The 11656-nt window shown below is 65.8% G+C and overlaps 1 protein-coding gene across 1 annotated transcript; it reads left to right on the forward strand.

The window, feature by feature from the left end:
* Positions 1–2926: 2926 nt before the first annotated feature.
* On the forward strand, positions 2927–11410 carry TBXA2R (thromboxane A2 receptor). The gene is made up of 3 exons (XM_077860505.1): positions 2927–3061; positions 6662–7494; positions 11030–11410. The coding sequence occupies exons 2-3, from the start codon at positions 6709–6711 to the stop codon at positions 11273–11275; spliced, it is 1032 nt and encodes a 343-aa protein (XP_077716631.1). The 5' UTR covers positions 2927–3061; positions 6662–6708; the 3' UTR covers positions 11276–11410.
* The last annotated feature ends 246 nt before the right edge of the window (positions 11411–11656 follow it).

Raw genomic sequence — 11656 nt, forward strand, 5'->3', positions numbered from 1 at the left:
CGTACACTCCCAGGAGCGCCTGGCACAGCTCACATGTGCCCACCGCAGCTGGGGGCAGCACGAAGGGGCCCCCTCACAACCCCCAACAGACATCGCTAATCAGTGGCGCCTGCTGGAGCGATCTTCCACTGTCCCGCACGTCCCAGCAGTTGGCACCAGTGCATCCCGGATCTGCTCCCCTGTCCGGGTGCACGCAGGCCCCTGGGCGCGAGCCTGAGTCTGGGGCTCGCCCGTGGGTCGCAGGCTGGGTCCGCTGCTGCCTGTGGTCCCAGCGCGGGCTGTGTGCATCCAGGCACCGCACAGCGGCTCACGGAGAGAGGCCACGTGTGCGAGCCGGGGTTGGAGTCTCCGGCTGGGAGGATCCCACCTCCCAACCGCGCCCCAGCCTGTGTCCACCTGCTCCCCCACGGGGTGCGGACCCCAAGGGCGACCTAGGGGTCAGGCTGCGGCAAGGGGGGCTTGGGTCTGGCCCCCAGAAGGAACGTGGAAGGCTCCCTGGAGAAGGGGAGAAGGGGCGCTGGGCAGGGCTGTGGCTCAGGGCTCGGGGCTGCGGGGAGAGGTTGAGGCAGCAGGTGCTGGGGGAGGGGTGGGGTGGGGAGCAGTGACTGCGGGCCGGGGGTGGCCCTGGGAGCCATAGAGGGCGAATGTCTGGCGGCCTGGAGCTGGGTGTCAGTGGAGACAGCGCAGCCGCCCCCACCCCCCTGCCCTCCCCCAGGGTCCGCCCGGTGCCTTAAGCTGCCCCAGCCCCCACCCCGTCTTCCTGCCCTTGGCCTTGGAGGCTAAGAATAGACACTGCCTGCCTGGCCCCCACCGGAAGCCCGCCACGGGGGGCGCATCCTGAGCCTGGCCTCTGTTCCCACCATCTGGTCCTCCCCAGCAGATGAGCTGAGCCTGAGCCGGCGGGCGGGGCCGGGGCCGGGAGGGGGGCCGGGAGCGGGCCCGGAGGGAGGCCCGGAGGAGGCGGACGTGGCCGCGAGCTGCGTGCCCGCACGAGGCCTCTGCTGCCTCGTTTCCTCCTGTGGGCCTCAGTTTCCCCCCCCCCTTTTTTAAGACTTTTTGAGTAATCCCCACACGTGACACAGGGCTGAGCTCACGACCCGGACGTCGTACCCTCTGCCAACGAGCTGGCCGGCGCCCCTCGGTCCCCTCCCCCGCCCCCACTGCCTCGGGCGCTGCTGGCGGCGGCGCGCAGGTCAGGCCCCTTCTGACACCGCCGCGGCTGTTCCCAGAAGGGATGCTGTCCTTGTTATCTCGCGGCAGAGGAAGTGGGGAGCAGGGTCCTTCAAGTCCCCACATCTGTAGCCCCCGCTCCACATCCTCTCGCCACCACATCTGCCTTCCTTACAATTTCCCGAAGCCTCAGTGCTCCCGTCTCCTCCTCAACGTCTTGATCATGTCATTTCTGCCACGACCGTCTCTCAGACCGGGGGACTCCTGTTCGTCCTACAAAGCCCCAGTTCTGTCAGGATGCCTTCCTGGCTCACCTCTGGGCACCCCCTACGCCCCGTCACCTCCTCTGGCCCAGCCCTGGCCCCAGGGGGCCGGACTGTCCCTCTCGCTGGGTCTTTCTCCCACACGAGGGCATCCTCGAGGGCAGATCCAGCGCAAAACTGTGCCGGCGCAGGGACTAGGACACTGAGTTGCCCCAAGGGAGGCTGGAGGTAGCAAGACTGCCTGGGAGAGCTGAGCTTTACAAAGGAGGGGCCCTTGGAGCCAGGGCTGTGCCAGGCGCCTAGGAGTTGGGGGGACCCCTTCCCAAGGAGGAGAAGTTAAGAGTTAACGGCCTCGGGGAGGGGCCGTCTGGGAGGACGCTGGGTGTGAGCTAAGGCCTGGAGGCCGGAAGGACGGGGGCGCGGGAGGCGGCTGTCGGGACTCAGGGCAGAGGAGGGCAGAGCCCCGGGGGCGGGGGGGGGGGGGGGGGGATGGACGGGGCGGGGTTGAGGCCAAAGCGGCCAGTCGCCCGGTCCAGGCGGTTCACTTGGGGCCAGTGAGGCCCGGGTCAGGCCTCCTGCCCCCCTCACCTCGCCTCACTTACCTGCAGCACAGGGCACCTCTGGGGCCTTTGCTCGGCCGCGTCCAGCCTGGCCGCCCTCTGCTCTTGGGGCTGGGGGGACGGGGTCTGGGGTCTCCGAGGAAGCGCACCCTGCCTGCGGCCCGCACCCAAGCCCCGGGCCTCACCCGCACTCCCGCCTGAGCTGAGCGGCCGGGCACCCTTGCCCACCCCACGCAGGGGTGAGAGGTGGAGGGGCAAGGGGTCCGGACCTCCTCCCCCTGCTGGGCTCTAGGGCTGTGCTCTCTCCAGCCCCACAGCCTCTCCAAGCCTCTGCCCTGCAGGACACTCCCGCAGGGAGGCGGGGACCCCCAGCCCCCCCCCCCCCCCGAGGGCTCCGCCCGGTGCCCACAGAGCCTCTTAGGTACCTCTGGGTGCCAGGCGCCAGCCCTCGGGGTCACCAGCTGAGAGCCCCGGGCCCTGGGCGCGGGTCTGGGCGCCTGGGGTGGGGGAGGCCGATGCCGGCCCTCCCGGCCTGCGATCCAGGGCTGCCGGGCTGGTGAACAACGCGGGGCCGCGGGGCAGCTCCAGGGGGGCCCGGGGCGAGGCTCCAGAGCCGCGGCCCCGCATCCCCGCCGCTGCCCAGGCCGCCCGGGGCGCCCACCGACCCCCACCGACCCCCAGCAGCCGGGCTGGCCGGAGGGGCGTGGCCAGCTCAGGGGCGGGGCCGCAGAGAGACGGATGGAGGGACGGACAGACACACGGCACAGAGGGCGCGGGCGGCGGAGCGAGAGCCCCGGGCCTGGCCGTTCCCAGCCCCCGCGGACCCGCTCTGGCCCGGGGGGCTCGTGCCCCCCCCAGCCCCGGGGGACGCGCACCCCTTCCTGCTGCGCCGCCGCGCCCTCCCTCTGTGCCCTGCGAGGCTCCTCCGAGCTGCCCGCCCCCGGCTGTGACTCTGTTTCCCCAGGGGCCCCGGAGGCCCGGCCGCCCCGCTCCCCGCTCCGCCCTTCCGGCCTGGGCCCGCTCCCGGCCGCGGCGACCCCAGCGCATCCCACCGATCACCACCTCCAGGTGAGACCCGCGACGGGTCAGGGGAGGGGCCTGGGTGGGTGTGTCCCCCCACCAGCCGGCCCAGGTGTGGGTGTTGGGGGGGTGTTGAGACCAGGTGTGCCACCGCCCCGGGGTGGCTGAGGATGTGCTCGTGTGCGTGTCCCGGGGTCCACGAGCGTGGAGCCACTTGGGGCCTCTGGTGTCGCGGGAAGGGTGCAAGGGTCTGGGTGTGGCTGTGAGCAAGTGTGTGTGTGTGTGTGTGTGTGTGTGTGTGCGCGCGCGCGCATGCACAGGCAGCGAGGTCTCAGCGCCCGTCTGCACCATCACTAACTGTGCAGCCCTAACCTCGGCCACAGGCCCCGGGGCCTTCATCCCGCACCTGCCCCCCTGCACAGACCCCCTGGCCGTGGGTGGTGAGCCCTCGAGGGCACACCCATTGTACAGATGAGGAAACTGAGGCTCCCAGGGGGCCCCTGAGTCAGGCCCAGGCTGGGCTGAGACCTAGTGGGCTGACTGTGGAGGCCCCACTTTGCACCCTCTGAGGTGAGGGCTAGGTCGGTGTCACAAACAGGAAAAAGTTCCCGGAAACTGAGCCTTGTGATGTGGGAGGGTGGGCAGGGGCGGCCTGGGAACCGGCAGGTGTGTCTGGGTGGGTGTCTGTGGGGGCGCCGCGCCCGGGAGCCACGGGTCTGCATCAGGCCTGGGCTGGCCGGGCCCCTGTGGTGTCACACCAAAGGGCAGCGACGGTCATTAGCACTCAGGACTCAGAAAATGTGCTGGGGCCGCCGCAGGGCTGCCCCCCACCGCCCCACGCGTGCACACGGCCAACAGGTTAAGCTGGGAGCACCCCAGGAGCAGGAGAGGCTCACCGGGCGGGGGCGGGAGCGGGTCAGGCCTGGGGAGGCCAGCCAGGATGCCAGCGGGCCACTCGGTGTCCCCCTTCTCTGCATTTCAGGGAGGGGGGATGCTGAGGCTCAGCAGCAGCGCCCCCAGCCTGGCAGGGGCAGGTCAGGGGCCCCAGTGCGTGGGCTGCAGCGCAGGAGAGGGACGCATGGGGGGCTGGCCTGCTCCCTGGGGCGGGAGGAGGGGCGCTGGGCGTTGGTGACCTCGGACAGAGGAGGGGCCTGGCGCTTGGGAGCCCAGATCACATTCCACAGGGGCCTGGGCGCGGGAGGAGCAGGACGGGGCAGGACGGGCGGCCTCCCCAGGTGGACTGACCACCACGCAGGGTCGTCCCCCAGGACAGACCGGGAGCTGAGGCCCGTGCTCTGGAACCCAGGGCCCTGCCACATGCCCGGCGAAGTGCTGGCACCTCAGCCACTGGTATTTGAGGCCTCCGGGGGTTCCAGAACCATCTTGGGAGGATTCCAGATCCCTGGTCCTTCGGAGCCCACACCTCCCCGCGCCTGGGTCCTGGAAGCCTGGGTTTGTCCAGCAAATCCGGCCTGGGAACTTGGGGTCCATGCCTCCCGTGAGGCCCGGGGAGCTGGAGCTGGACTCCCCCAAGGGCCACGCGGTGCTGATTCAGGACCTCGCGCGGACGAGGACAGTCCCCTGCAGGGTGAGGGCCCCGCCATCCCTCCCAGACAACTTGGGAAGGGCAGGAGGCCGTGCCTGGTGCCCCTACTGGCCTGGCCCGGGTGCCTGGGGAACCTGAGACGGCCGCTATCACCTGAACCTGCGGGGGGACTAGAAACCACCGGCGGTGGCCAGGGGGAGTCATGCCAGTTTCCAGCTTGCCCCGGGAGGCCACGCCAAGGGCTCTGGGTCACAGGTTTGTTCTCAGACAAGGGAGGCCGTTGGCAGTCTCGGGGTGTGCGGCCCCCCGCGAATGGCTGGTGCACGAACCCCCACACCCGGTTGGGGCCGCGAGACCCAGGACGTGGAGGCGCAGCCCGAGTCGAGTCCCCGGGAATGTTCAGAAACGGGGGGATCCCTGGGTGGCGCAGCGGTTTGGCGCCTGCCTTTGGCCCAGGGTGCGATCCTGGAGACCCGGGATCGAGTCCCACATCGGGCTTCCGGTGCATGGAGCCTGCTTCTCCCTCTGCCTGTGTCTCTGCCTCTCTCTCTGTCTCTCTGTGACTATCATAAAAAAAAAGAAAAAAAAAAATTAAAAAAAAAAAAGGAATGTTCAGAAACGGTGCAGAGCAGCTCCCGAGGCAGAGGGTGCCCGGGCCCGAGAGGGCCTGAAGAAGGCCTCGCTGCGGGAGCAGAGGGCAAAGCCCTGCCCTGCAGGAGGCTAAGACCCTGTGGGTCTCAGGCCTCGGTTTCCCACCCCACCCCCCTCACCCCCCACCCCCGCCCAGGAGGCCCCGCCCCACCAGCGCCCGGGCCTTGGCTCACGGCCTGGGAGGGAAGCTCAGGGCCTGGGTGATTTATGAGGAGCGATAAGGAGCCGCGCAGAGGGGCCCGACCAACGCAGCGATGAGCAGGGGAGCTGGGGGCCGAGGGCTGGCGGCCGCAGGGGCCCCCCCCACCCCAGGGCCGGCGCCACGGCAGCACCCACGGGCACCCGCAGGCCCTGCGCTCGCCTGGCTCTTTCCCACCGTCCCTGCTTACAGGAAGGGGAGCTGAAGCTCAGCAGGGCCGTGAGGGGGCTCGTGGCCAAGCCTGGGTGCAGATCTGGCCGGACCCTGCTGTAGAAAATTCTACCCCTTAAAGAAGAATCCGACAATGGGGGGTGCCCACACCCACGCCCCCGGACCCCCCAGGCCCGGGCCTGCGAATGGGCTTACGCATAACAAGGCCTGAATTTACATATCAGGTCAACTCAAGCCAGTGGGACAGACGAGGCTTGACCCCTGTGTCTCCCCCTCCGGGGCTCTGCAAAGTGGGGATCCTCGTAGGCACTGCCTGGCTCTGCCCCCCGGGCACCTGCGTGCGTACCGCCCACGCCTGCCCACCCGAGCCCGGTGCACGGACCAGGGCAGGAGGCTGGGGACCCGCCAGCTGCCGCCAGGAGCCCCCGGAAGGCCCCCCGGCCTGTCCTCGGGCACCGGGAACGGTTTCCAGAATGGTCCCTCGTTTTCTTTCTCCTGGACATCCCCCCTGCCCCTGCCACCCCGTCCGGTCCAGCCGTCCACACCCGTCCACACTCGCGGCGGGGCCCGGGCGTCTCCGCCTCGTCTCGCAGCCCCGGAGGGTGACAGGTCCCTCTCGCTGCCATTTATAGCTCGTCCCTGGGGAGTCTGTTGCTCCGAGTGAGCCGGGGTTTTTTGCTGCTGTTCCCAGAATGGAACTGGATTTCTGGGTTTATTTCTTATTATAAAAACGGGGGCAGACGGGGGAAGAATCCACATGACCCCAACATGTGTGAGGCAGCGGCTTCCGAAAAGCCGGGACCGGGGCCCAGGGCCGCCCGGAGCGCGTGAGAGCCGGCGACCTCCTCACCTCGGCCGCGGCGCGCTCGGGCCGACCGTCCTGCATTCCGCGGCGGCCAAGGGCTCGGCGGGGCACGGCCCATCGGGTCCTGGGGTCACGTCGGGGGGCGGGGGGGGCCGGGGCCGCGCTTCTAACCCAGACCATCAAGGACAGCGGCGCTGCTAGAGGCAGTAAGAGTCACGCGGCGCGGGAGCGCGAGGAGGCGCCGCCGGGCCTAGCACACCCTCTCTGTGCCCCCAGGTGCGCCGCGCCCCATGGGGTGCTGACCCCGCGCCCGGCTCGGCGCCATGTGGCCCAACGGCAGCTCCGCGGGGCCGTGTTTCCGGCCGAGCAACCTGACGGCGGAGGAGCGGCGCCTCATCGCGTCGCCCTGGTTCGCGGCCTCCTTCTGCCTGGCGGGCCTGGCGTCCAACCTGCTGGCGCTGGGCGTGCTGGCGGGCGCCAGGCAGGGCGGCTCGCACGCGCGCTCCTCCTTCCTCACGCTCCTCTGCGGCCTGGTCCTCACCGACTTCATGGGGCTGCTGGTGACCGGCGCCATCGTGGTGGCCCAGCACGCCGCGCTGCTCGACTGGCGCGCCGCCGACCCCGGCTGCCGCCTGTGCCAGTTCATGGGCGTCGTCATGGTCTTCTTCGGCCTCTGCCCGCTGCTGCTGGGCGCCGCCATGGCCTCGGAGCGCCACCTGGGCATCACGCGGCCCTTCTCGCGGCCCGCGGCCTCCTCGCGCCGCCGGGCCTGGGCCACCGTGGCGCTGGTGTGGGCCGCGGCGCTGGCGCTGGGCCTGCTGCCGCTGCTGGGCGTGGGCCGCTACACCGTGCAGTACCCCGGCTCCTGGTGCTTCCTGACGCTCGGCGCCCAGCCCGGGGACGTGGCCTTCGGCCTCCTCTTCACGCTCCTCGGCAGCCTCTCGGTGGGGCTGTCCTTCCTGCTCAACACCATCAGCGTGGCCACCCTGTGCCACGTGTACCACGGGCAGGAGGCGGCCCAGCAGCGCCCGCGGGACTGCGAGGTGGAGATGATGGCCCAGCTCACGGGCATCATGGTGGTGGCCAGCATCTGCTGGATGCCGCTGCTGGTGAGTGCACCCTCCCCGGGGCGGGGGGGCTCCATCCGCCTGGACCTGTTGCCTCTTTGTTCAAGGTTTTATTTATTTCAGAGAGAGCGAGCCCGTGTGCGGGCACGAGCAGGGCTGGGGGCGGAGGGAGAAGCGCTGGGCAGGGAGCCCCTCGTGGGGCTCGACCCTGGAACCCCGGGGATCACGACCTGAGCCGAAGGCAGAGGCTCACTTAACCCACTGAGCCCCCCAGGTGCCCCTCCACAGTGGATTTAGGTTCCCAGGTTCCCACCCACCCAGGAAAATGTGGGCACAGACCCCCGATGTTTGAGCATCCTTCCCAGAGGAGCTCATGGATAAGACACAGACAACCCCCCAACCAGGGGGGGCCAGGCCCGGGATGCCAGCGGAGGGGCTCCAAGCTTCCATCTGGGTCATCAGCGGGTTCTCCAGAGGAGGGGCGCTGGAGCTGGGGTTTTGAAGGACACATAAGAGTTTATCTGCCAAACAAAACCAAGGAAAGCGTTCTACGTAGTATCACCGACCCGTCAGACATTTCCTGAGGCCACTTTGTGTTGGGTTCTGGTCCGAGACCCATCTCTGCCCGGATTTTCCCAGTCAGGGGAGCTTGGCCGACGTCCTTGGCCATTTGGGGTGGTCATTTTTCCATTTCTGACTCGATCAGAACAAGTCTGGAGTCTGAAGTCAGACAGTCGGCTTCCAACCCGTGTCCTTCAAGGACTTGCTGTGTGACTCTGGCTCTGGGCTCCCCTCCCCAAGGCCTGATTACGGGGATTCAAAAGTTTGGGGATCCCTGGGTGGCTCAGAGGTTTAGTGCCTGCCTTCGGCCCAGGGCATGATCCTGGAGTCCCGGGATCGAGTCCCATGTCGGGCTCCCTGCATGGAGCCTGCTTCTCCCTCTGCCTGTATGTCTGCCTCTCTCTCTCTCTCTCATGAATAAATAAAAAAATCTTAAAAAAAAAAAAAAAGTTGCCTGCCCTTCCAAGTGGTGGTGAGGTTGAAATGAACTCGTGTATCCATCTGCTGCTTCCACAAGCGTTTCATGAGTGACTGCTAGGTCCCAGGCTGCGGTGTAGACACCAAGGACACAGCGGAGGATGAAAGCAACGGAGCCCCCTGGGAGCTCTTGCCAGCGGGGAGGGCCGGTCGTGCACGTGTGCGACGATGCGGGAGGCGGCAGATGGGAGTGAAAAGAGCTAGAGTGCAAACCAACCCCGCATGGGCGCCCGGCGGGCTCAGTCGGTCGAGCCTGCAACTCCTCATCTCGGGGTTCTGAGTTCGAGCCTCCCGTTGGGTGTAGAGAGGACTTAAAACCTTAAATGCATTTTTAAAAAAAAGATTTTATGTATTTATTTGACAGAGAGACTGCGTGCGCACAAGCAGGGGGAGCGGCAGGCAGAGGCAGAGGGAGAAGCAGGAGCCCCACCCGGGCTCGATCCCAGGACCCTGGGATCACGACCTGAGCCAAAGGCAGACGCTCAACCACTGAGCCACCCGGGCGCCCCCTAAAAATAAAATCTTAAAAAAAGAAAGCACTGCAAATGGAAAGATCATATTTTTTTTTTTTTTTTGCTTTGTGTTTTGTTTTGCTAAGAATTTTTCACATACGTAAGTAGTCGGGGAAAAAGTACAAAGGAGCATCATATTTTGATGTTTTGTGACATGTGACAATGACATGGAATTCAAATTTCCGCATCCAGAAATAACGCTAGAGCACAGCCACGCCCCTGTGCCTCCCTGTAGCTCCGAGGCTGCGGTGGCCCAGCTGCGACAGGGACTGCGTTTAGAATATTTATTCCACAGCCCTGTAAGAAGGAAGGTGGCCACCAAAGGGGCCCCGGGAACCATTTCACGACTCCGTGAGATTCGATCTAGGACACCTACCTGGTTTTGATCCAGCTGTGAACCTCGCACCCATGCTCCAGAGCCCCAGAGCCCGTGGTCCCGAGCAGAGCGTGGCCCGTTCTGGGGGTCCCGGGAGACTGCGGCAGATCCTGGTCAGGGACGTCTCCGTGAAGGTGACATTTAAGCAAAGACGCGGTCCAGGGGAGGAAGCGGGCTGTGCGGAGATCTGGGGGCGAAGGCATTCCAGGAAGGGGGCACAGCACGTGCAAAGGCTCTGGGGCAGGACGCTGCCTGGCATGTCGGAGGAGCAGAGTGGGCGAGACGGAGAGGGAGGGCCGGGGAGGACCGGGGAGAACCTGCCTCGGTCTCCTCCCTGCCCCCCGGTCTCTCCCGGGGACACCCAGAATGGGCTCCGTGCTGCTCTGAACCATTGGAACCGGGGCTTTGAAGCATGAATAGGAGTTTCCTTGCTACACATAAGAGGGAAGCCGTCCTAGTAGGATCACTGAATCATTAGACACCCCCTGAGTCCCCTTTGTGGGCAAACTGTTTCATAAAGGGCCATGTGGTATTTTCTTTTTTTTTTTTAATTTTTTTTTTTTCCGTGTGGTATTTTCAACGCGGTCTGTCACAGGCTCAGCTGTGTTGTCCCCTCCCGGGCGGGAACGCAGCCACAGGCAGCGAGTGGGCCTGACTGTGCGCCCAGAGGACACCGAGAATTTCATGTCGTTCTCACATGTCACAAACTCCTTCCTATTTTTTTTCTCCCACTATTTGCACATGTAAAAACGTCCTTAACAAAACAATAAAATGAAACCATAAAAGCCCAAGCAAACCAAACAGGAAGAGGGGAAAGGCCTGATTTGGCCAAGGGGCTAGCTGGTGCTCTAATCCCGCCCCGGATCCCCATGGGCCCAGAGGATAAGCCCCCCAGGAGGCCCTCAAGCTCACCTGGGGAACCCAGTTTGCCAACTGGCTCCCAGCCCTGGGTCAGCTCAGGCGCCCACGCTGGCCTCCCGCAGGCCCCATGTGTCCCCTGTCACAGCTCTGTCACCCCCGCCCCCACGCTGTGACTTCCTGGCCGCCTCCTGTTGGGGCCGCAAGCCTGTGCAGCGGGGACTGGTCCCTCGTGGCCAGCGCAGTGTCCCCAGCACTGCCCAGCAGGTGCTCAGGAAACAACATTAATCAAATTTCTTTTTTAAGATTTTATTTTTGGACGCCTGGGTAGCTCCGCGGTGGACCGTCTGCCTTCAGCTCAGGGCGTGACCCCAGGGTCCCAGCATCAAGTCCCGCATCGGGGTCCCCGCAGGGAGCCTGCTTCTCCCTCTGCCTGTGTCTCCGCCTCCTTCTGTGTGTCTCTCAGGAATACATAAATAAAAGCTTTTAAAAAATTAAATACTTAAGGTGCAATTGAATAGTATAGTTTTACATTATGAAATTTTTACGAATTTTCAGGTGTTTAGGAGGATAATAACGCTGGCGGTGCGGGGGCTCTGCGTGCTCACACCCGCCTTGTTTTCCACCGTATTTAATTGTGGAGACAGGCAGGAAGATTGCGTCGGGGAAGCTCAGAGAGGCTGGGCACCCCCCCCCAGGTCACCCAGCAAGGCGGCGACAGAAGCGGCACTGGATCGCGGGGTGGGGTGCGGGCAGCGGCTGGTGCCCCGCTAACGGCTCTGACCCCCCGCAGGTCTTCATTGCCCAGACGGTGCTGCGCAGCCCGCCCGCCATGAGCCCGACCGGACAGCTGTCCCGGGCCACCGAGCAGCAGCTGCTCATTTACCTGCGCGTGGCCACCTGGAACCAGATCCTGGACCCCTGGGTGTACATCCTGTTCCGCCGGGCGGTGATCCGTCGCCTGCACCCTCGCCTCAGCGCGCGGCCCAGGTCGCTGTCCCTGCAGCCCCAGCTCACCCAGAGGCGCCCGGTGCCGTAGGGCCCCAGCGGGACGGCCGCACACGGGGGGCCCCCCAGCCAGCCCGGAGCCCCGGGAGCCCGGAGTCTCAGAAGGGCCAAGACTGTGCATGCCAGGATGGTGGGGCCCCCCCAGCGGCCCTGGGGACCCACCACCAACTCCTCTCTGATCCCTTCCCCCTCCCTACCCAGAAAGGGTGGGCAGGCATGTTGGGGGGAGGGTGTCTGAGGAAATCGGACTTGGAAGCCGCCCCTTCCAGGAATCCCCTGAGAATGGGGGGACTCTGACCCCTGGATATGACCTGCTTCCTGGGGTACAGTTGATTCCCTTTGACTCCCCAGCCCCGAGAAGGCTCTATTTAGAAAACATTGAGTGTGCACAGGCAAGACACCGCTCTCTTGC

Source organism: Canis aureus, chromosome 19 (genome assembly GCF_053574225.1).
Source record: "Canis aureus isolate CA01 chromosome 19, VMU_Caureus_v.1.0, whole genome shotgun sequence".
NCBI classification, from domain to species: Eukaryota; Metazoa; Chordata; class Mammalia; order Carnivora; family Canidae; genus Canis; species Canis aureus.